The sequence below is a fragment of the Pygocentrus nattereri genome, chromosome 19 (assembly GCF_015220715.1).
Source record: "Pygocentrus nattereri isolate fPygNat1 chromosome 19, fPygNat1.pri, whole genome shotgun sequence".
Classification (NCBI taxonomy): domain Eukaryota; kingdom Metazoa; phylum Chordata; class Actinopteri; order Characiformes; family Serrasalmidae; genus Pygocentrus; species Pygocentrus nattereri.
Genome location: NC_051229.1, coordinates 28,580,624 through 28,605,356, shown reverse-complemented (window position 1 = coordinate 28,605,356; position 24,733 = coordinate 28,580,624). Strand labels below are relative to the sequence as shown.

Sequence of the window (24,733 nt, the reverse complement as noted above, 5' to 3'; positions counted from 1 at the left end):
CAAACACTCTCCAAGCGTGTCAAACAGGTTTCAGAGCGTTTCGCTATTTGAAACTTTCCCAGTTACACCACGCTAAATCTCAGCTGGCTGAAAAGCCATGAAGAAATGTATATTTGGTTTTCACAGCAGGAGGAAAGTTTAACCCTTTCATGTATGACTTCCAGCCCACCAGACATCAGTTTGACCTACACTGCTCCCTAATGGAGAACTGTAGTCGCCCAAATTGACCAATTTGCACATTAAAGGTTTGAGGACACGTTGAGTGTCTTTACATGCAGTCAAATAAGACAAGTGGTATCAGATATCTGCAGTTATCTGGTTATTCAAGTGGTCATGTGAGCAGCGCACTCTTATTTCTAAGATCGGAATATGGCCTTTATCAGATTTCTAGAAATGCCATTAAAAAAAAGCTGGATTTTAGCGTCTTCAGACGGAATGACCGACAGGTTCTCGAATGACATGGCAAGATCATGGTCAGGACCTGAAGTTCCAGTGATGAACAGCAGCTCAGTCTTGCTGGAATTCAGCTTCACATGGTGGGCTGCCATCCAGACATGCCGAGATGCAACCTGAAACCTGAGGGTCAGAAGGTGGAAAGGAATGGATTCATTGGCTGTTCTGTGAAATTCTGTGTTCCTCTTGGCATGGAGCTGTAATGCCGTTCGGTTTGTAACTAGGCTATCAGTGTTTCCTAAAGGTGTTGACTCTAGTTACCTACATTCATTTAAAGAAACGTGACTTTGAGCAGCAGCATTCTGTGAACGGTCATGGTTTCTGTCAACGATAGAACAAAATTGAAGAAATGATCTTGTGGGTAAAAAAGCTTGACATAGCCTTCAGAAGATTCTGCATAGCCATGACAAGCCTACTTCATTACCTTTTGTTGCTGTTAAACATAATGAATTATTGAAATATTCACGTAGATAGCACACTCCGATTACTTAGATTGTAGTAAGGTCTAGAAATCTTATTAAGAAATCTGTTAAAGAGGCTGGATTTTAGCTCAGTAGTAAAATTTATCAGTGCTCTTACTCTGATTTCTTTCGCATTTCTCAGTCTGAGCATGTGCAAAAACTGACTGCGGTACCGGAAATAAGCGAGCAACATCACTGCGAGACATGTATTATGTATGTATGTTCATATTTTCAGGTAAAGTGGCACAATGTTTTTTTGAAAAAAAGTTTGTCACGCCTTCTGTGAGTTTATTGGGCAGTTGTAAAGCAGAAATTTGTTTACTGTCTGACTCCTGTAGACTCTTGAGTTTTCCCTTTATCTGATTGCCTAAGTGCATGTAAACACATTGATTGGATTACTGACAAAATCTGATTTTCTGCAGTTATTAAGCTGTTAAGTGCATAAAAACACACTCACTCGCTGACAGCAGTCAGTGGCAGTTTCCTCTCTTTACTTTTTTCTTGGCCTTTCGCAAACACTGATAGCCTAGTTGGCACCAGAGACATTGTGAATGGCTACACGTCCTGAAAGTTTTGTTGAGCTTTTGATGGACTCATACAGCACTATGGTAAGGTCAGTTCATGTCGTTACAGTGAAGGCCTGATGCTACATGGATGTGGATGGGATCGGTTTGCATCAGAAACAGGGATGGCGATGGCTCCTGAAGTTGAGATCTGTAGCGACAGTTTCCATTGGAACCACGCAACTGTGATGCTTATTGTAGTTGAAATGAGAAAAACAAGAGACTCAATATGTGACACTTGTAGAGATCAACCAAAGCCCACTCAGGACCGCTTTCCTGTTGCTGTCTGTTCTTTGTGGCGTGTATGACAGTAACTGCCAGGTCAGAACACATGAAGTCCAGTGAAAAGCAGTCCATACAGTCGCTGTCATAAAGCCTTTCTATTTTACACCATTTGAAAATGTCACGTTCCTTCTACATTTTTGAACCCTTCGGGATGAATGAATGGCCAGCAGACACTGAAAAGTAAAACAATTTTATTTTTTTTCCTTGCATCAACAGATGTTTAGAATAGTCTGTTTTTATTTAGAAAAAGTCGTGAGATTTTCTGACGATGCTGACAATACGCAGCTAGATGCATCCTCGAAAAAGTGACCTGCACATGACCTGCAAATCATCGGCTTAGAATCATAAAGTTTTGAGAAATTGAAGATCAAAAATGTCACTTTCAAAACAGCAAAACTGTCATGTAGTAGAAGCACCGTCTATACCTACAAAGGAGCTTCTTCCCACAAGCCATCTCTCTCTTCAACAGTTATAATATCACACAACACAGTATCCCAGCTTCAAACTGCACTTCTACATAAACTGGTATATAGTATCAAGTTCAACTCCATCCTCTGGAACTGCCACTCAAACAAGTCTTTGTTCTAGCATCTTACTCACCTGCCATATCACCCCCCCATCTGACTGTCACCCCACTTACCTGCCATATCACCCCACCTATCTGACTGTCACCCCACTTACCTGCCATATCACCCCACCTATCTGACTGTCATCCCACTTACCTGCCATATCACCCCACCTATCTGACTGTCACCCCACTTACCTGCCATATCACCCCACCTATCTGACTGTCACCCCACTTACCTGCCATATCACCCCACCTATCTGACTGTCACCCCACTTACCTGCAATATCACCCCACCTATCTGACTGTCACCCCACTTACCTGCAATGTCACCCCACCTATCTGACTGCCACCCCACTTACCTGCCATATCACCCCACCTATCTGACTGTCACCCCACTTACCTGCCATATCACCCCACCTATCTGACTGTCACCCCACTTACCTGCAATATCACCCCCCTATCTGACTGTCACCCCACTTACCTACAATATCACCCCCCTATCTGACTGTCACCCCACTTACCTGCAATATCACCCCACCTATCTCACTGTCCAACACTTCCAATTTACCATTTGCTACTAGAATGTCTTAACATTTTTAATGTATTAATTATTACAGCTATCGCTGAGCTGAGGCGCGTGGATACATTTTTATTTTTTATTTTTTGGAATTTTCATTCGTTATCCCAAATTCAAATTCAATCATGGCCATTTTGATTGGCTGATTGGCCTGTTTTGAGTCGTCCGCTTCAGCTTTTTTATGAAGCTGAAAGCTGTTTTTGGCCATGTTCTGTAAAGCTTGCTCATTTCGCAGCAGTAGCTGCAAAAGAACACATCTGTGGGCAGAGCATGGATCATTTACTCAAACTCACTCTGTTTTAACCTCACAGGGAGCTGGAGAAGCATGTGGAGAATCTAAAAATGGACTCCATGTCCGTGACAGCCCAGCGACCAATCACCTTGAAGGATGTGGAGGAGGGTGCGGTGAATCTGAGGAAAGTTGGGGAGGCCCTTGCTGCACTGAAAGGTCAGCTACATCATCCTTAGTATTACACAAAGAGTAATTTGTTTAGAAACAAAGCCGGAGTGGTCAGATTAAAGCTACAGTTTAGTCAGTAGTAAAGCTTACATAGTTTTAATGTACCCTAAATGTTGAAGATCAGCCAAGGCATGTTTGGTGTCCAAAGTTTGCTTCTTTGGTTTTACACTGCAGCTATATGTCTAATGCAGCTAACACGTTCAGTCATAACAAATAGCTTTGCTTATGTAGTGTCTGACACTGTATGGCCTACTGTTATCTGTATAGACATATTGTGACGCATCAGGTGGTTCTCCCTACGTGTGGCACAAACCCACAGCCTTCTAGTTGTTAGATTTATACACTAAGGGACAAACCACCAGGGGGACTATAAAGGGTGGCCTCAAGTGCAGGGCAACAGAGACACAAGCAGAGGTGGACGAAGTACACAAACCATGTACTTGAGTTAAAGTCGAGACACCCAAGGTAAAATATTCCTCCAGTAAAAGTAGAAGCTCCTCCCTTTAGACCTCCACTTGAGTAAAAGTACTAATGTACTCCTTATAACCTCAGTTTGAGTGAATGGGTTACACTACTGCAGGCTAGTGGACATATGTGTGACATCACAAAAACAGTGACTTCAAAACAGGCTGTTTTGTAGCATATTTTCCATGTATGGGCTGGGGAGTGCACAATGTTTTGAAACTTTAACCCTGTATACATACTACAACGAATATTTGTTTAGTAGACAAAAAGGGAAAATATCATAATATGGGCTCTTTAAAGTGATATTGTTAGCTGTTACCTCTGTTATGAACTTTTTATGAACCAGATGTAAAGTGCAGTAAAGGCAAATATACTTTCTTGCCTGGTTTCATTTCACAATAAAAACTGGGATTGGACGGAGAGCTCAAACAAGTTGGTTCAGTCTGCTTGAACGGTCATGCCCGTGTGTGTGTGCCCCTCAGGGGAGTTCCCAGAGCTGCAGCTGAAGATGCGCTCGGTGTTGCGGGTGGAGGTGGAGGCCGTGCGTTTCCTGAAGGAGGAGCCACACAAAATGGACAGCATGCTGAAAAGGGTCAAAGCATTGACTGAAACTCTGGGCAGCCTCAGGAGGTACACTGCCCGTAAAACGTTGACGACATTTGGCTTTATTTTAATGATTTTATACTAATGGAAAATACTCAGCACTGTTTTTCCACAAAGGGGAATTCCAACATTTTTTCCCAAAAAAAACGGAGGAAACCGTGTAACACATAAATATTTGTGCCAATATTAGTGACTGTGCTACTTTTTATTATATAGGTTATAAAGGAATAGGCTACAGATTTTATCCCCTTGTGATGTCAGCACTCATCAGCAATCAGACCTTTCAGGTGTTTAAACCACCTTTGGGCCAAAATAGCTTCAATATGTGCTTTGAACAATAGTTTGGAAAATAAAACTGTCAATTTATTACGTAACACTCATTAGGCTGCATGACACCTACATACGGTTGTCATGACAACGGACATATCCCTACATTATTCGTAAATGCTTATTACAACAGGCATCATCTGTCATAAAGCCTACTTTAGCTGGCTTTGATCAAAATTGACCAATTTAACCAAATGGAATAAACATTGATAAAAACTTATGGAGGGCTGTGTAAGTGATCATGACAAGCTTATATAGGTGTCATGTAGCCTTATAAACAGCACCATAGGGTTAGGGTGTATAGGGTATAACAGAGGAGAATCTGATAAATCCTAAAGCCTAAATAGGATGATCTTACATCTGCAGGTTTACTGTCATTAATGAAAATTTGAAACTTGAAATATAATATTGTATCTTTGATAAAATTAATACTTAAAATTAGATTACAAAAACAATTTTAAAATATTTTGAAGTATTTTGGTAACAGCAATAGCAGCAAAACAAAATTTATTCCAAAATGCTAGACAATATTCTGTAAACATTTATTTACAGTAATCTTCTGCCTTGACACCTGATCACCCCTTTGAAGATATGTAGAGTTCTTGGATATTAATTTTAACTACTTTCTTGATTTTATACGGTTTTCTTAGTCATCTTAGAAACATGTACAGTTCTGTTCAGCTCTGTTCGCCATTCTAGACATTAACATTTATTTTATTTTTTATTTATTAACTAATTATTTATTATATTATACTAATTATTATTTCAAACCTGTCATACTAGCTAGACTAGCATACCAATCATTATGTGCCTCATTGGAACCAAAATGGTTTTTATGGTACTGAAAGCACAGATTCTGTACTGTGTCACTGTTTGTTGTGCAGGTGCGCTACAGAGGGCAACCTTCAAACTGACCCGATCTCCACGAAGCTCGAGGAGCCCGACTCCCCCAGCTTGTCCCGGGACTCCCCGACTCCTCAGCCGCGTTCTCCAGCGCAAGCAGCTCGTTCCGAGCTCACCCCCTCCTCGCCCATGCTGGTGCAGCGTGCTCGCAGCACCCCCGTCAGCCTGCAGCCCTGCCAACTCTCTGGGGCCCTGTCCCACCACGCCAGCCCCCCACTCACACCCACACACGGCCGCGACACCCCCACCGTTGCCAAGGTCAGCCCCCGCAGCCGGGAGGACAGCCCGGCCCTGCAGAAGAAGTCCATCCCACATATCCAAGAGGAGGTCATTAACTCTGGTTTAGTGTGTGCTGCTGAAAACACCACACCTCCACCACAGGACGAGGAAAACACGGCTGCCGCAGGCAGCGACAAGGTGATAACGACTAAACTAAATCATAGATATGACTTTTATACTGATATGCCATCATCTTCTTAGCTTTTGAATTTAATATTCTTTTTTTTACTTTTATATCCTTTTTTATTTCATATAAAAGGTAAAAACTAGTGTGTGTGTGTGTGTGCATGTGTGTATATATATATATATATATATATACGCGCGCACACACACACACACACACAGTAAATCAAAGGCAAGGAGAAAAAGGAGGGGAACTGCACTAGTAGATTTTAAAGCTATGAAAGGTTTTACTGTACAAGCTGTTTCCTTTGCAGTTTAGTTTTTTAAATATATTGCACTCTGCTGAATATTGTAGGCTACTGTAATATATGAAAGGATATGTTCTTTTTTAGACATTACATTTCTACCTACATTTGAGAAAATATTGCAATATAAATAATGTACTTAAATATGACTGAGTATATTAAGGGATTTGTCGTCCAGTTTTGTTACTGTAAAACGTCAGTAATTTTATCTATAATGGCCGTGATGCATTAGTTTTATGCACCATAAAAACTGTGACTATCTGTGAATATCTCAGCATGAATATCTCCATCTGTGGTTTCAGGCTGCAGAGAAAGCGCAGTTGGAGGATGAAGCTGGGGCTGAGATGGAGAGGATTCTGCAACAGGCCCAGGCCAACCTCATGAAGGCCATTCCTGACCTGGAGGTGACCACTCAGGAGGACAGTGCTACTACAAGCACATCAGCCACTATCACTCTGCCAGACGAAGTGGACTGCCCTCAACCTCCAGCTCCACTCCCAGGTACATCCTCCTGAGGGATATGTCCACTGTGGGGGTTATAAGGTTTTTCGCCCCTTTTTCAGAGCATCCTGAAATTAAGTTTTCTTCTTTGATTCTGAGGATTCTGATTTGTAGTTCACAGTTTTTATAGTTCACAGTCAGTTGTAGTGTGCAGTCAACCACAAGTCTGCGCAGCTTTAATGAAGACTTGAATGTGGTTTGAGGAGGTTGAGAGAAGTGTTGGGGATGTATTTACAGAAAAGATTTGGGTGACTATTGGCTTCTAGTGTTTGTTAGCACTGTTAGCCTCATAGCTCCAGTTTTAAACTAAAAAGCAGATATTGTTTCTAGTGTCTGTTGGCAGCGTCAGTCTTATAGATCTATATAAAAAATTATGCTTTGTCTGATGATTACATACAGAAGTGGACAATTATGTAAACTACATTTTTTAATAATGCATGCCTTTAATTACTGGCTTTTGCCACCTACTGTAAAGTAATAAACCAGCGAAAGTCAAATTTACTCAGAATATTCCTCTCACCACAAATAGCAGGTTAGCCAAGATTTGGTGTCTGAAGTTTTGCACTGGAACTTCAAGGTTAACTCCTTAAATTCTTTGTCCTCTTAAATAGCCAAGGCCCAAAGTGTTATTATTCCCCCGGTTTGCCCTGAAGTCCCTCCAGTTACTGAATTATAAGTCTAAGTATGTAATAAGCCTGAGATTTTAAGGAGGTTAATGTAGCAAATAATGAAACGCCTTCCCACTGTGTAAACCATGTGCCTCAATAATCACACTCTTGTCTGGAGGAGGTGTAAAGTTAAAATCCAGTCTTTAAAGAGGGACCAGATGTCTGAAGTGTTTTTAAAGCTCCCCCCACACAAAGATATTACATTAAATGCTTTTTAACATGCTGCCTGATGTCCTAAACTTTGTTTTTATGATAGTTTGAGATGAAATTTTCATTAAAAAAGTGTTTTTAAAGCTGGATAGGTACAGGCAGTATATTGTAAAGCCAAACAGTCAACAAAGAAAACATTTTTTCTAATTTACAATCATTAACACTACATAAAAAACTCAAAAGATGCACAGGATCACTGATCATTTGGGATAGTAAATTAAATGGCTACATTTATTTAGTCATGGCGACTCCTGGTTCCTATCACCACCACTGTTAAGACATCTGAGTCGGTACGTTTCTCTACAAAGAAACATTGCACATCAAAACACTCTTAAAGACCTTGTTTATGCCTTAACCGCTGATTTATGCACATATTTTGGACAACAAATGGTGGAATACCCCTTCAAGGTGGCTGCAGCTTCTCTTTTTAGCTGTGTGACATGGGCCCGAAAATATAAAGACCATTTGAGATTACTTAATGACTCGGTACAGTTTGTGATGCTTTAGGTCAGTTTCCACGACGCTGAAGTGGTTGCTTCCATAATTTACCTACATTAGCCCTCTAGCCTCAGCTCACAACTAAATAAGCAAACATCGGACGTGAAACGGTTAGTCTAAAACTGTTGATTTCTTGCTGGAACTGTTGCTTTTAAGAGAGAAGACATTCAAAGAAGGAGTTTATTTCCGTGTACAGTGTATTTCCTGCTGAGAGATTTCTAGGTTTGCACATTTCATGTGGAGACAGTCAATACTAGACACCTCCACCTTTGTCATGCATTTGAGCGTGCTCTTTGATCTTTGCTTCTGTTTGTATGCCTGCACACAGAGGCCACCGCACCAGCAGAACCTGTAGCAGAAAAACCAGTCCAGGCCAGTGCAGAGAAGCCTCAGAAGCCTCCTATGGAGAAACCTCACAGAGCCAGTGTTGACAGAGTCAAGCCCGGCACTGAAACAGCCAGCAAGTCCCCTCCTCCACCCCCGCCTCGCAGATTCTACCCTCAAGGCACCGGGCTTACAACCGGACGCTCCGGAGAGGTCATCTATACCACCCGCAAAGAATCCACCCCTGCTCAGGTACGCATGAGTGCATCCGTGTGTTTTAGAGCTAGTTGAGCAACATTCCCAAACACCTTTCTGACAAACAAACTCTTGCGATTGTTAGAATTGAGCAACTCTTAGCCAGGATAGCACAGCACTAACACATCACCTCAGCATTGCTGCTGTAGTATTTCGTGCATTGGGTGTGTGCCACTCTCACTAACATAGGTATTGTAACCATTTTTGAATGTTAAATTTGTAACATAGTATTCAAATATCAACAAAAAATATTTTTATTATTATTTTCTATTTTATTAATAAAAAGGTAAATACCGAAGGTTTACCATTTGCTTGCAGCTAGAATAAGAGGTAATCCATACCTGGTCATTTGGTTGATTTAGTGATTTATCTTGTTCTTTGAAGCCAGGCGTATACTGAGCAATTTTAGAAGTCTTATTCTTTGGTGACGGCTCACACTGTACATTTCACCCATCGTGTTCGGCCAAAGCCTGTGATTTATGTGCTCACACTGTACGAAAACACCCGGACCGACTGACATGACACAACATGGGTGCTCACACTGCACGTGAAACTCAGTCAACTCCGTCTACAGGCAGTTTCCAATGAAGCTGTTTAAAGGGTTATCGCTTCTCGGCCTTTTGGCTAAGATCAAGTGTCGTATCTGTTCTTATCGGTTTAATATCTGATCCGTCCTCTATAGGAGGACTACAAATTAAATTGATTTTTAGAACGGAGATGGAAGAGAGGCTTGCTTTGTCCACTCCATGCATCAACCTGGTATTGCAGTACCTCCGGGAACGGAGCACCTCCTTGGGCCAGTTGTGGGCTGGAGGTTAGGGAACCAGCCCTGTGACCGGAATGTTGCTGGTTCGATCCCCTTGGCTGACTGTCCGTGACTGAAGTGCCCTTGAGCAAGACACCTAACCCCCAATTGTTCCCCGGGAGCCGTGGATAGGGCTGCCCACTGCCCCCTAGTGTGTGTGTATGTGGTTGTTTCACTGCACGGACGGATTAAATGCAGAGGTCTGATTTCGCAGTGTGCAAACAAATGGTTGTTGATTCTAATTCATTCAAAACAACATACTGTGCCTCTGAGTCCTGAGCAACAGCACTGGCTGGATGTCAAATGGCTCCCTGCTCCCTACATAGTGCTACACATATTAAAATAGTGGTTCCTACACCCATAAAGAGTATTACATGTCTAATAAATGGCCTTCATTCAGCCATGTGTGCATAGTTCCATCCTGGACAAACAGAACCTGGTGCACTAGATAGGAAGGAGAGGCCAGCATTTGGGAGAGCAGAGAATCCCAGGTGACCCTGTTCCCCACAACTTCCTCCAGCTCATTCCTGGGGGTCCCAAGCCGCTCCCAGGCCAACTTGGAGATATAATTCCTTCAGCGGGTCCTAGGTCGTCTTGTCCCAGTAGGCCATGCCTGGTACTCCCCCACGAGGAGGCATCCGGATCAGATGCCAAACCACCTCAACTGGTTCCTCCTTATGCGGAGGAGTAGCAGCTCTACTCCGAGCTCATCATCACCGTATTTCTGATGTCAGAAATCCATCCGATTGTCCAACTGCTCAGTTGGAGCTCGTTTGAGCAGTTAAGCGAGCAGTTAATTTCTCCTCTCACACTGCACGGCAAACAACAGCCCATGAAGCTAAAATTTGGCCTGTTTATGAAATTCAGTCTCTAACCAAATCGGGCTTAATAATGGGTTAAAATCACACAGTGTATGCCTGGCTTTAGATGTTTACATTTATTTTCTTTTGTTATATCTCATCAATCTTTACTCAGTACTCACACACACACATTTTCTAAGCCGCTTCTCCCTCAGGGCCGTGGGTCAGTACTCAGTAATATTTAAAAAAAAAAAAAAAAAAAAAAAAATATATATATATATATATATATATATATATATATATATATATATATATATATATATATATATATATATATATATATATATATAAAACTTTAGAATGAAGGTTTTTAATAGAAGTCTTTCACTAAAAGTACCAAACATCTCAAAATATCCTACTAGAAGAAATACATTGCCAGCAAGACGTGTACAGAACCACAGCTTTTCTTTAATAGGTTTACAGAAAAAATGTCTATTCAACAAAAGGAGTTTCTACTATAATATCTAGCTATACTGCATGGCCAAAAGTACGGTGACACCTGACCATCACACCTATATGAGCTTGTTGAATGTCCCATTGCAAAACCATAGGCATTAATATGGAGTTGAGGTCCAGCACTAATGTTGGTCGAGAAGGTGTGGCTCACAGTTCATCCCAAAAGTGTCGAGGTCAGGGCTCTGCGCAGGCCACTGGAGTTCCTCCACATCAAACTCAGCATCTTCATAGACCTAACTTTGTGCACAGGGGCTCAGTCATGCTGGAACAGCCTCCCCAAATTGCTGACACAAAGTTGGAAGCGTTATTGTTTAAAATGTCTTTATATGCTGTAGTATTAACGTCACCCCTCATTGGACCTAAGGGGCCCCATCCCAGGTTTGTGTGCAGCTACTCAGGCATGGAAACCCATTTCAAGAGGTCCCAGTTTACAGTTCTTATGCTGATGTTGCTCCCAGAGGCAGTTTGGAACTAGTTAGTGAGAGATGCAGCAGAAGATAGGCGATGTTTACGCTTCAGCGTCAGCACTCGGCAGCCCCACTCTGTGAGTTTGTGTGGTCTACTGCTTCATGGCTGAGCTGTTGTTGCTCCTAAACACTTCCATTTCAATAACAATATCACTTAATTGACAAAGGCAGATCTAGCAGAGCAGGAATTTCACAGACTGACCGGTCATGAAGGTGGCCACATTTAGTTATTGAGCTCTTCAGTACAACCCATTCTACTGCTAGTGTTCGTCTATGGAGATTGCAATGCTGTGTGCTTGATTTTAACACCTGTTAAAAATGGGTGTGGCTGAAAAGCTGAACTCAATACTTGGAAGGGCTGTCCACAAACTTTTGGCCATATAATGTAGCTACTCCGTCTTATATTACCATTACATTTGGTCACTGGTGTTAACATAATGTGGACATGTCGAGTATTGACTGATTTTTGATGGCATTTTTAAATGTTGCACCGCTGCTTCGTTTTTGTTGTCCTTACTGATCAAAAATCAGAAAATCTCAACATGACGCCGTTCGCGTGCATCAGATTGACGCTCTCTCGAGGAGCGATGAACATTGTCTTTTGTGTATGGAATTCCTGATGCCTGTGTTTCTGAGCGGCTCTTAGTGTTGGGTGAGGGTCCGTCATGCTTGATTGGATGTTTTAACAGCAGGAGGTGGAGGAGGGGGCAGCCAAGCACAAACCCCAAAGAGTTCCCCCAGAGGTCAAACCCAAACCCCACACCCCTCCCCCCATCAGTGCCCGAGATGAGGAGGAGGAGGATGAAGATGAAGATAAGATCATAGCAGAGCTGCAGGTGGGTAAACCCCAAGCCACGTTGACTGCACACGTACACATCAGAAAGACTACACCTGCTGACATACAACATAGGTATGAATAAGGTTTATAGTGGTGAGGAAAAACACACCCAGCTGTAGGGAAACAGGGGCGGGGCAGAGGTGTTTTGGAACAAACGCCTCACACCCATGCTGACATTTCCACGCAAACAACTGTCTGGTAGAATCATCTGAACCTCCGTTTTGTGCATATTGTTGTCTGTCCTGCCCTCTAGTGGCAACAGAGAGCAACTGAATTTCTGACCACATTTCAGCAAGCAGTGAATTTTTAAAAATTGTAGTTAGGAATTCAGCAAATTCTCAAAAATGCTGTGTAATTAAATCACAGATGTAAACAGTCATTCAGAGTGGTTTAATGGAAAAGTACCATTTCAGATAAACATACAGACTCAAGTTTGTTTGTATCAGATGTTTAAAAAGTTTAATGCCTCTAAAAAGCTGCCTCATGGAAAACCATTACATGAATTGGTTGTAAACGTTGCCTGATGCTTAAGACTTCATTTATAGTAGTTAGACAAATTTTGTCTAAAACATTTTTAAGAAGCATTCATGGCCGAAAGTTATATGCAGGACATTCTAAGGCAAAACAATTACCACAAAAAAATTCCCACTATTTTATCATCATCATTACATATAAAAATCTCACAAAGCACAGCTTACTGGTGGCTAATTTTGTGTTGTAGACATTGTGACCTCTTGTTCCCAACACCACCGTCAACCCTCTCTGAATGACTTTGTGTACATCTCAAAGACTGAATTATGCTGGCATTTTCAAATAGGATTATGTTGCAGATCCCAAAAATGTATCTCCAACAGAAAAATTGCAGCCAAATTCATCCGGAATGCGCTCTACTTTAATGCACACAGTTGTTATGTACAATTAATCAAAGCCAAACGTGTAACGGTTCATTATCTCTCAACATTTTCTTTTTTGTTTTTTCAAAGCTATAGCTATTTTAAAAGATTGGCTAGTGGTGTAGATGAGGGTTTACTGTTAGACAGTGTTAACCCAGGATTCAACACACTGATTCCCAGTCTTATATGGGACCAAACTAGTTTACCAGCAGCCTACCTTTAAAGGTTGATAAGGTTTATTGTCTGATTGGTCGACATTCTCTCATTGTTTATAAGATTTAGACCACTCATCTAACATTATGGCAAAATACAAGTGCACAACCATCTCCCTGACCCTTCTCAAGTCTAATATGCATGCACTCTGATCCAGGTGTTTGAGAAGTGCCCAGTTAAAGATTTAGAGCCCCGATACGTGGTTGATCTGACCACCCACGAGCTCCCAGACACTGAGGCAACATTCTCTGTCTCCTCATACGACCCAAAGGTAACCAGCACCCTGCAACGAGCTAAACCCTGCTGTAATGCCAGCGACCCTCATGGGCATTTATGCCCTTTTAACTGCTTTTACTAACATGCGGCTTCCATTTGGCTTTAACCATGGTTGAGTGGCTGCAGTGCTCCAGAGAGGCCTGTGTTTGTGTCTAACCTTGCTTTGACACTTACATATCTGCTACTAGAATCCAGGAGGGACAGAAGTTTGGGCCAAGGCAGGATGGAGAAGTAGGATCAAAAGATGGTGTATGGAGAGATGGGATGGGGAGGGTTGCAGTGGTCAATGGCAAAGGCTATTCACTACAGTCCATTTTGAAGAAATATGTGAGGGTGAAGACAATCATGAATATATCAGGCTAGGAATTAAGCCCAGTCCTGGCCTACACAGCATATAGAATGGAGATTCTCCACCAATACGAGGCTTAAATCCCTGTCTGAGAATGTGATCCACTGTGTCCTCAAGTGTCCAAATGGAAGATGCAGACAGCTTGGAAGACGTCAACATGCTGTCTTCAGTTTGACGATTGCTGAGGCTCTTACATAATCATTGAATCATTCTTAAAACATCTTGGCTAAACGTTCATGCAAGGTGCATGTCTTGTTTCAAAGTCTTGTTTGTGTCTCAGTCTGTTTATAGGCTTTTAACTGCATGCACCTAATCCCAATCTCTAGGTCCTCCCAGGAATGGATGCAGTTCACTCTTTCTGCTAACCTACATCTTTCTATTAGGACGCCCTGCAGTGCCTGATGGAAAACTGACAATCATTTCCTCCTCCATATTAAAACAAAAATCTTTAATATCTTGCCTGAGGCTTAAACTTGAAATTTGACAAAATGACAAGCTGTTATATTTGTACAATGCATGTAACTTGGTGTAAATCAATTTATATATACATCACATACATAAAAGCACTTAAGCAATGCAGTGTTTAATCAAAGACCTCTCTAGATGGTGCCATTTTTCTGTTGCAAATTAATTACTCCATGTATATACACTGATACTGAATGTGAAATATTGCTTACTTTCATGCTGTCCTTTAAAAATATTAGAACACAGCTCACCACTCTGACGATGGAAAACACACCCCCGATGCTACATCAGGCTCTGGGGTAAAACTTATTTTTGTCTTAATTTGCTCTAATTTCTTCCAGTGTCTATTTAAGATGAGTAACATTATCTTAAAACAACAATCCCTCTCTTCATCAGGTCATGTATTACATCACTGGAACAGCAAAGATACCCAGCGACAATCTCCCTAAAGAACCTGAAGTCCAAAAAGAGTCCGGGGAAGGAATCATTTCCTCCTCTAAGGTGGCGAATCTGAATGCTTCTGACTTTTCCCAACGGCCAAACATACTAACATCACATGACTTCACTTTAGATCTTCCTAAATCAGTGGAGGAAGGCCAGAAGGAGTCAAATGATAATCATCAGATAATTGTTAGTCCTCTTGAGCCTCTAAAGGATACCGGCAATACTCAGGATGATGCACTTCCAAAAGGGCAGTTGGCTGAGGATATCACAAATAGGCCAGAAAAGCAAGTGGTTTTAACTTCTGAAAACCTGACCGTCACAGAGAAATCTTCCACTGTTGGATTTGAGGCGCCGATTGCTGGCTCTCAAGGGGTATCCGAAGGCTCTCAAGGGGTATCCGAAGGCTCTCAAGGAGTATCTGAAGTCTCAGCGGTGCTGGAGGAGAATGAGTGCCAAGAGAATGAGCAACAGGTGGTGATGAGGTCATCCAGAGGCCGGTCCAGATATTCTGAGGATGCTAGCTTGAGTCCTGACCTTCCTGGAGAGGAAGCTCCACCTCCACCTCCACCTGACAACATCGCATTCATGATCACTAAAACCAAAGTGAAGGCTCTGTCCAATGGAGAGTACCAGCAGCTGGTTAGCTCCAAAGGCCAAGACGTTGAAACTGTTAAAGTGGGTACAGACACAACTACATCTGCCCCAGAGGACGGTGGGTTTAATAAGAAACCTGTGATCATCGTCTTTGATGAGCCTATGGACATCCGGCAGGCATACAAGCGTCTGTCCACTATCTTCGAGTGTGAGGAGGAGCTGGACAAGATGCTCTCAGAGGAACCCATTGACGAGGAGAGCGAGGAGGCAGAGGAAGAGGAGGCACATTCACAGAGGACAAGGCAGGTAATGATGAAGATTGAGGGAGCAGATGAGTGCAGGGCAGAGAGAAAAGCCGATGGCAGTGGTAGTGGGAATCATCTCCCAGTGTCTGGGCAACAGCAGAACCCCACAGAGTGCTCTTCTCCAGGGTCAGATGATGGATCAAAATTAGATTCACCTGGTGATGCAAAGCACGACAGTAAAAAGAAATTTAAGTTAAAGTTCCCCAAGAAGCAGTTAGCGGCTATCGGACAAGCCCTCCGCACTGGAACTAAAACAGGCAAAAAGACCTTGCAGGTCGTGGTTTACGAAGATGAAGAGGAACCAGATGGTACTGTGAAGCAAGCAAGAGAAGCCAAGAGGTTTGAAATCAAAGCCCAGGCAGAATCTAACAGTACCATCACTCCTGAAAGTCCTCAAACCTCTAAAGGAAGGACTAACGACATCTGTAAAACAACATACAAAACCTTAGACAGCCTTGAGGAAACCATTAAGCAACTGGAAACCACCATCAGTGACATGGACCCTGCACTTTCCCCCGAAACTTTACGTAAAGAATCAAAGACCAAGAGAACAGCTGTTCTAATGGTCCAGAGTGAAGGAAGTCCCTCGAAGAGGCCGACTCCTCAGACGCCAAAACCCCAAAAACCTCCTCAACGAAAGAAGGTCAAAGCGCAGTCTACTGCTCGATCCTCTTCCTCCAGCTCTTCCGGCTCCAGCGGCACTAAACAGGTCTCTCTCTTCAGCTCCTCTCCACTCCCGTTGGTGGCTTGGGTTTGTCTGGCGGTTTGCCGCTCTAACCACTGACTTTAATCCATCGTGAATGTGTTTTGTAGGTGCCTGCAGGAGAAATTCACAGTTGGGCACCCTCTTTGCTTTGTCCTGTGTGATTTTTCAGTTGCCATGATTTGTGGAGTGAGGTGTCTTGACAGACTTGCTGTCCTTGTCTTTACCACTTGGCTTTGCCTGTGAGTCCGAGGCGGTGAAGGTTTTTCTCTATCCAAATGTCTGGCTCTGATCCTTGTGTAATTAATGACTTTACTGTGCATGTCGTGTTGGGGAAAATGTTGGTTTACTTAAGCATGCTTGGCTGTACTTTTCTGGGCTCAAGAATCTTGCCACCAACTCAGAAATCTCCCAAATCTCACAATTATGCTCACTCAGTTGTACTTCTGTTGTTCCAACTCCAGCTCGTCTCAGACTTTATTCACTTGCAATTTTCTTTCTTGCAGAACACCAGTGGCTCTCCTTCCTCGACTCGAATTTCCTCACCTAGATCCCGCCAGCAAGCGGGGAGTGCGGAGAAACCCAGCAAACCCCAAAAGATCCAGGACTCCCAGAGGCAATTCCGGCAGGTAGTTTTACTGTAGGGCAGCCTGTGTGAGAGACTTTCTCATGGCCAAAAGATGCAGACACGTGATGTTCCATGGCGCGTTGTAGACTGTGAATCTGTGACTGTTATTTGTTGAGTGGGCCTGCGTGGATCAGCTGTGATGTCTCGTTTCCTCCGTCTCTCTGGTTACAATTCTTCTCCTACATATCTCACCTTAAACCATCCCTGTTTCCCATCTGTTGTAACCTCAGGCATGGTCATCACAATGGACAACCCCCACTGACATCAAAGGGCACTGATGTGTGTGTGTGTGTGTGTGTGTGTGTGGGATGAGGGAATGGCTTATAGTTATCAATACAAAAATGGGTTGACTTGGAAGTATTGTGCCAGCTCCTGTGTTATGCAGTGCCAAAGTTCTTGCTTTTCTTGAAGTGCTGTTTTTAAAAGTAAATCATGCAATTACACAAGCTCTTCTACCTTAATTTCTCAAAAAAGGACAGGTATTTTTGTTGATGTGTTACTGCAAAGTATTTGTATAGATCTTTACACTCCATGCTTGCTTGACACTGCGTGTCTTCCGGCGTCTTTGTTCGCAGGCTAACGGGAGCGCTAAAGCAGCCCGCAGGAATAGTAAACATACTTTCCTTGCTTTGCCTGCTTCTAAGATCCCAGCCTTTTGTCCTAGCTCGGGGAAAAGCAGCTCTGCATCCACTCCTTTCTCAGATGCGTCTAAGCCTACTAATCACCTCTCTGCCTGCTCTAAGTCCTCGATCCCGTATCTTAGCCTGAGCCGGGCTGGCCACAGCCCAGTTCCAACCTCTAATGAGTCCCTGCGAGTCCCTGGCCCTTCACAGTGGGCCAAAGGTTATGGCTTATCGCTCTCTGCCCAAACCCATGGCACCCAATCCAGCTACTACTCCTCTTCATCCTCATCCCACTCCTCCTCTTCCTCAGCGTCTCCTACCTCCACCTCATCTTCCTCATCACCCTCCTCCCCCTCTCTCCTTTCCCCCACCACCGTGAGCCGGGCCAGTCGGGCCCCACACGTCCCTGGCTTCAGCAGTCCAAGACCGCAGCCTGGCACCACCAGCAGCCTGCCCATTATCACACCAGCGTCAACCTCAAAGGACATGGCATAAGGCTTTCATCTCTTTCTACTCTATATATGTATTTCTATGCTTGTTTTCCTTCTTCATGAGTAGTTTGGGGGGGTGTATATCTGCCATAGAATACACTGCTTGTCAACAGTTTGAGGACACCTTGCCTTCTTTTGAATATTTTAAACTACTTTGATTTTCACGGTTACTTTTCAATTCTCATCTCATTCCCAGACATCTAAAACAGCATTCCAGAATTTCTAGAAAACAACTTCCAGAATTTTTATCAGTTCATTCTGATCGGCTGTCCACATGACTACTTGTCCAAATGGATCCCAGTCCAATGAGAAACAAAAATCTAAGTAGTTGCTCACACTGTGTGCCATGACTGAGCCTTTTAGAGCAAAACATGGCATTGCATCTTTAAAATTTATTTTAAAAAAAATGATTTAGTTTTATTAGAAGCATTTAGCAGCTTTTAATTAAGGTATCCTCACAAACGTTGATGTTTTCTGTGGGTTGGTTTCAGTTGTCGCCCTGTTTTCAGAATTGCATGTCCCTACATGCAATGCAGTAAACACCCATCATCCATAACATTATGATCACCTCCTTGTCCACTTTATCAGCTCCACTTACTGTATAGCTGCACTCTGTAGTTCTACAGTTACAGACTGTAGTCCATCTGTTTCTCTGATACTCTGTTACCCTGTTCTTCAGTGGTCAGGACCCCCATGGACCCTCACAGAGCAGGTACTATTTGGGTGGTGGATCATTCTCAGCACTGCAGTAACACTGATGTGCTGGTACGAGTGGATCAGACACAGCAGTGCTGCTGGAGTTTTTAAACACTGTGTCCACTCACTGTCCACTCTATTAGATACTCCTACCTTGTTGGTCCACCTTGTAGATGTAAAGTGAGAGACGACAGCTCATCTGCTGCTGCACGGCTTGTGTTGGTCATCTAGTCTGTAACCGTAGAACTACAAAGCGCAGCTATGCAGTAAGTGGAGCTGATAAAGTGGACAATGAGCGTAGAAACGAGGAGGTGCTCATGATGTTACGCCCGATTGGCGTATGGTTGGTTATTCTGCATATGACAAATGGATTTTCTGTCTAAGCCGTTCTTGGCCATTTTAGGAGTACAAAGTACAAAGCACTCTTGAAAGTCTTGCTTGTAAGACTACTGTTCATGTGAGTAAGAAAACAAAAAATATGCAACAGTTTAGTTTAGTTAGCAAAAAGCAGATATTTGCTGTTCATCAAGAGCAGGTTTCACCTTATTGCTCTCTTAGCTACTGTTAAAATACTGAATGGTTTATGCGCAAAAATGACATAAAATGCATGGTTTATATAATTTTATATAATTCCCAGAGCAATCACTAATATTTGTTTGAAAATTTGTTCCGTGAATAAACCTGTATGGTGTTTTAACATGTTATGCAATTCCAACCTGACAAAGTGTTTGAAAAGTTGGGTGTCCCCAAACTTTTGAGGGGCAGAGTATGCGCCGTCGGCAGCCGAGTAAAACGCCTCGAGTCGCGGTCTTTCTGTCAGTGTTGTATTTGTGCACTATTGAGTTTAGTAATTCAATTTTGCTTGCTTGCAACATAACCGCAAGAGTTGACTCTAGGTCTAGTGCTAGATATGGTGCTTCTGAATAACGTTTTCTTTTTTTTTTTTAACAACATGAGGCATCTGTGTGAATTGATTTATTTTTTATAGAAGTGTGAGAATTATTAGATCATTATACTGACGATGTGTACAAAAATATTTTTGAAAATGGAAAATAGATGAATACAGTATATTTTCATCTATTTTAAGTTGCCAGGTAGATAACTAACCATTGAATAATAACTCTCTTGATATAAATTAAGTTTCATTTCAAACTGCCTGTTTTTAAAAGAGCATTTAAGGTGGTTTGACTTTTGCTTGGGTTTCATTAAAATGCAGGTTTTAACTAACATCTATACGGGTCGATTCTAAGTGGCCTGCTTTGTTGTTTGTTTTTTTTTTTTTGTTTTGAAGTGTTTCACTACAAGACCAAAGTTGTTGTGTTCATTAAAAGACTATACATAACGTTAAAGGCTGTGTAGAGTGAGTGTGTGATGTTTGGTAGTGATAACGTATCTATAAAGTAGCTTAGATAACTGTCAAAATGACTAAAAGTGCATATTTGTGTAATAAGAGGCATATTTGTTTGCATCTGGCCAAAGTTTTACTCCTATGCATGCCTTTTACATAGTTCATCCTAATTAATATCATGTTTGCACAAAGAAATGCTGTAAATATTTCCTCTGGTTTTGTAAAACTGTATAACGTGTATAAAAGCTTGTCAAATGGTGTTTATGGAATAAAGGGCTGTCTGCTTTAGTTCCGTTTCACTGCATGTTTGTTTGGAACGTGACTGATGTGGGCGGCTTTCTTTTAATCACACAAAAAAGGGTAAAATGAATACATTCCTCCGAGAAACGAGCTCCACGCCGCTGCCACTCAGAGAACCTTCCAGAATGCTAACTCATTAATTAATTATTAATTTAATTAATTAATCAATCATTCTTGACCAAACTGCTGATGACGGTACACTGTTAGAAATAAAGGGTCTGTTCAGGTACATTTTCCATTAATGAAGGTACAAACAGTGTAAACGTTCCCTCAAAGGCACAGCAATGGTTTTAAGGTCCAACTGTGTACCTTGAATGGGTTCTCCAAGTGGAGAAGTACGTATTTGTACCTTTTCATAACCAAATGTTTCAAATCAGAACAGCAAATTAAAGTCCTGGAGACGAGACGGAGCGTGTGGAGCTTATAGCTTAGACAATATCATCATGGTACAGTTATGTTCCCTGACTAAAGGCACTGAGATGAACCCTTGAGCATCCCACCCCAGTGACAAGAGTGGTACTGCCCCAGTGACCATTCCGTACCATTATTTCTGAGAGGGTAAATTATTGGAGGTATTTCAGCTGGTTTTCCAAAATAATCCAACAGAGGGCAGCACTTACTTGCAAGTCCCCAACACTTGGGAGTCAATACACTAAAGGCTTTTTTCATATTTTCAATCAAATGTGATAAACTCCATAGAATAACAGTCAGTAGTTAGTATTTAGCGTGTTAAGTCATCCTCGTGCTTTTCCCTAAATAAATACTAAAAAACTACCTTACACTCAGAAATTAAGGCAATGGTCTGGTACATTTTCTGTTCATCAAGGTACAAAATATGTAAATGTGCCCTCAAAAGGTCCAACTGCGGCTTTAAGGTCCGACTGTGAACCTTAAATAAGTTTCTCCAGGTGAAAAGTTGGTATTTGTACCTTTTCAGAACCTCAAGTTTTAAAACAGAGCAGTAGAATAAAAGTCCTGGAGGCGAGGCGAGGTGTGTGGAGTCAGTCCAGCTTACAACACATCATTTCAGGGGATTATGGTTCAGTTATGTTTCCTGACCAAAGGTATTGAGATGGACCCCTGCGGATACCACCCCAGTGACAAAAGGGGGACTGGATTGTAAATGTAAGGCTAATAAGCTCCACAAAAGGATTGTAACCACAGATTGCATGTTAATAATAATAATAATAATAATAATAATAATAATAATAATAATAATAATATTATTATTATTATTATTATTATTATTATTTTCACAAATTTGTGGAAAGATGATCCGGGACACATTTTAGGAGAATCCGCTTTGGAAACAATGCGCTAATATGACAAATGGCAGTTATTTGAATGACCACAGGCCAATACCATGTTTGCATATAAATCCCACCCCCTGCAGCTTTAAGATACCATGACGAATTCATACATTTAACCCTGGAAAATCACCACCAAAACCTTCATTACTGCCGCGGCAGAGCCGGAACCCCATTCCCACGTTTTAACTAACAATTTCAAGAGACCATATTGAGATATCAGCAGTGCACTGTAGTGGGTGTCTTTGATAAGTGCCTTAAACAAAAGTCTTTAAAAATGGGTTTAAAGACGTCTGTTTAAGAACCGGGTCTTTGCCCTTTAGCAGTCGCTCATCTAACCAGACACAAAAGCAATTATCATCTGATTGATGTAGGACTCGTATACCTTTTTAATGTATATGGACAGCAAAATCCCTCTGAGACAAATGATTGGCACGTCTATTAATTTGGATTTCTCCTTCCTCCGTGTCAGGCGTTACTTTTTCTTTCCTCTTTTTCCAACGAGCTAGATTTAGTTTTACATAATTTATTTAATTGCTCATATGTATGTACATCATTACCATTGGTCTGAATGCTCTGTACTGAGAAACCAGGTTTAATTAGCCCGATTTAAATGCAAAGCATTAGAAAACATGCTAATAGGCCAGAGTTATTAAAAACACTTGTTTTGTCTGAGTCATTATTTAATGTATGTGATCATTTATTGTGGATTACTGCTTTCTAATAATTATTAACTGGCAGCAGCCCACGTGACAAAGCCAAACAACTCGGCTCTGTCCACACAAAGCGCTGCTATGTCATCATTAATTTTGTCTTCATGAAATTAGTAATTAGCCAGCTCCTTAATGAAGGCTAATTAGCTCATATGCAAATTTAAAAATCAGGGAATCCCAAAGCATTGTTCTTTCTAATTAGCATGTAATTTGTATATTGTAACACATTTACCACAAAGAAGTTAAGAGTCCAAACGCTGCAATGCTGTGGAGAACAGAGGGGGGAAAAATGTTAATTAAAATACACATCCGTCTTAGCGCTTAAGGTTAATTACGGCGCCTCCCGATGTTTTATTGCAGGAGAGCATCAACAGCACAAATCTTTGAGGACGTCCACAAACCAACAAGGAACTTGTGCACGTTAATCAAAGATCTGGTCCATAATTTGCATTTTTAATTGCAATTAAGCAGCGTGTCAATTAGGTGACAATTAGGTATGAATCTAGTCAAGCTGCGGAAAACAGAAACGATCCGCTACGTCGGCCGATTCGGATTTCCCTGTTGCCTTAATAAAAGGACAAGCCAAATGATCTCTTGGAATCAATAAATATGAAGGTCTGTTTGTTGTAACTTACTAGAATGTGATATTTCATATCATACCATCTGAACAGAAACTAATGGCTGTACAAATACACACACACAAAAATTATATATATATATATATATATATATATATATATATATATATATATATATATATATATATATATATATATATATATATATACACATACACACATACATACATATACATACACATATACATACACATATACATACATATATATATATATATATATATATATATATATATATATATACACACAAATACACACACACACATATATATACACACACACACATGTGTATATATGTATATACACACACACACACACACACACACACACACACACACACAAAAATTATGTATTTTAATAAACAGCTTTTTTTTTAAATTCTATTCACTTTTTGAAATTAGAACCAACCGAAGTGAACTTTTCTATTGTGCTAAACAATAAAAACTATTTATTAATTAACCCAAGTCAATATTGCTTTCTGGAAAAAAGGTCACATCTGAAACTCTCCAAAGCTGATGTTGGCTTTTTATTTGAATTTTCTGTTCCACCTTAAATAAAGCAATAGTTATATTCCAGTACCTGGACAGACCATCACTGCTGCACCATTTAAGGTGGAATGGGAAATTCTAATATGAAGCCAACCTCACCTTCTCAATTTTTCTCTTATTGTTACGTCTCTGACCGTCTGAAACAGTCATTCATGCCCTCAGTACCATTTGGTCTGCAGCTTGTTGCAGTGCAGACAAGGCTGGGAGACGGTGACGCTGTCTAATGCCATCAGCTGAGCCTCATCAGTCTGGTGTCCATGTTAGGGTGAAGGTAACTTCAAAAGACCATCTATTCCTTTGAAAACAAAGCAAATGATTTCAAATGCAAAGGACTAGACAGCAGGGGGTGATCTGGGGTCTTTTCACTGGCCTCCCAGCTAAACAGAATAACGTTAGCATTGTTTGCATGTCGCGCCGTCTGCCCTTATTAGTGGCATAACAGTTCTGACCAAACTCACAATTGAGAAAAATGATACCGGCGTAGCAGACGAAAGGATTACAGCCCACCATTAACCTCACACTCACCACCGTAAGTGACTATATTAACGCAACCCGTCTTATGGCCAGAAAAGGCACACATCCAACTCAACATTATCACATGAATGAACCGCAAGAGTCTGCTGGCCCTAAAAACGTCAGGCCCTGTTGCCATGTTTAGCACTGAACGATGGGGGCCAAAAAAGCACAGTATCCCCCATCTAAGAGATATGTAACCGATCTGAGGCCACATATGACAGTGATGGATTTTTGACTCTTCAGCCTGGTGATGTGGTGGTCTGGAGAGACTCTGGATTCTTTACAGTGGTGGTGATAGGAACCAGGGGTTACATCGAACCACTCTGAATGACATGTTATATGACATTATAATAACTTATACCACCAAAAACATTTCAGGGAACATGCTCTAAATGCCTCTGTTAGAGGATCACTTCTCCGGTAGCATTT

At 41.6% G+C, this 24,733-nt stretch overlaps 2 protein-coding genes and 1 non-coding gene across 10 annotated transcripts in view; all 3 read left to right on the top strand.

Annotated features, from left to right (window-relative positions):
* The window catches only part of LOC108414336 (sickle tail protein homolog), a 131,304-nt gene extending 113,656 nt beyond the window's left edge, over positions 1 to 17,648 (top strand). For 4 of the 8 annotated variants that reach the window (XM_037531068.1, XM_037531067.1, XM_037531072.1 and 1 more), the window contains 10 exons: positions 3,219 to 3,355; positions 4,315 to 4,462; positions 5,647 to 6,082; positions 6,675 to 6,873; positions 8,578 to 8,825; positions 12,106 to 12,252; positions 13,518 to 13,631; positions 14,690 to 14,749; positions 14,847 to 16,502; positions 17,003 to 17,648. In XM_037531068.1, coding sequence (XP_037386965.1) covers positions 3,219 to 3,355; positions 4,315 to 4,462; positions 5,647 to 6,082; positions 6,675 to 6,873; positions 8,578 to 8,825; positions 12,106 to 12,252; positions 13,518 to 13,631; positions 14,690 to 14,749; positions 14,847 to 16,502; positions 17,003 to 17,140 — 3,283 coding nt within the window. In that variant the 3' untranslated portion in view covers positions 17,141 to 17,648. The remainder of the gene's footprint in view (positions 1 to 3,218; positions 3,356 to 4,314; positions 4,463 to 5,646; positions 6,083 to 6,674; positions 6,874 to 8,577; positions 8,826 to 12,105; positions 12,253 to 13,517; positions 13,632 to 14,689; positions 14,750 to 14,846; positions 16,503 to 17,002) is intronic. The other 4 variants (XM_037531069.1, XM_037531073.1, XM_037531070.1 and 1 more) reach the window with 4 other exon arrangements.
* Positions 9,433 to 9,621, top strand: LOC119261646. The gene has a single exon (XR_005129141.1). It is a non-coding gene; the product is annotated as a U2 spliceosomal RNA (small nuclear RNA).
* On the top strand, positions 17,177 to 18,272 carry LOC119261635 (putative protein TPRXL). The gene is made up of 2 exons (XM_037531254.1): positions 17,177 to 17,221; positions 17,643 to 18,272. Exons 1-2 carry the CDS (start codon positions 17,177 to 17,179, stop codon positions 18,240 to 18,242), a joined length of 645 nt encoding a protein of 214 aa, XP_037387151.1. The 3' UTR covers positions 18,243 to 18,272.
* Positions 18,273 to 24,733: the final 6,461 nt, after the last annotated feature.

Coding starts and splice junctions, on each gene's coding strand:
- LOC119261635 (XM_037531254.1), top strand. CDS start 17,177: ATGCAGACACGTGATGTTCCATGGCGCGTTGTAGACTGTGAATCT. Junction 17,222..17,642: donor GCGTTGTAGACTGTGAATCT/GTGACTGTTATT, acceptor GTATTTGTATAG/ATCTTTACACTCCATGCTTG.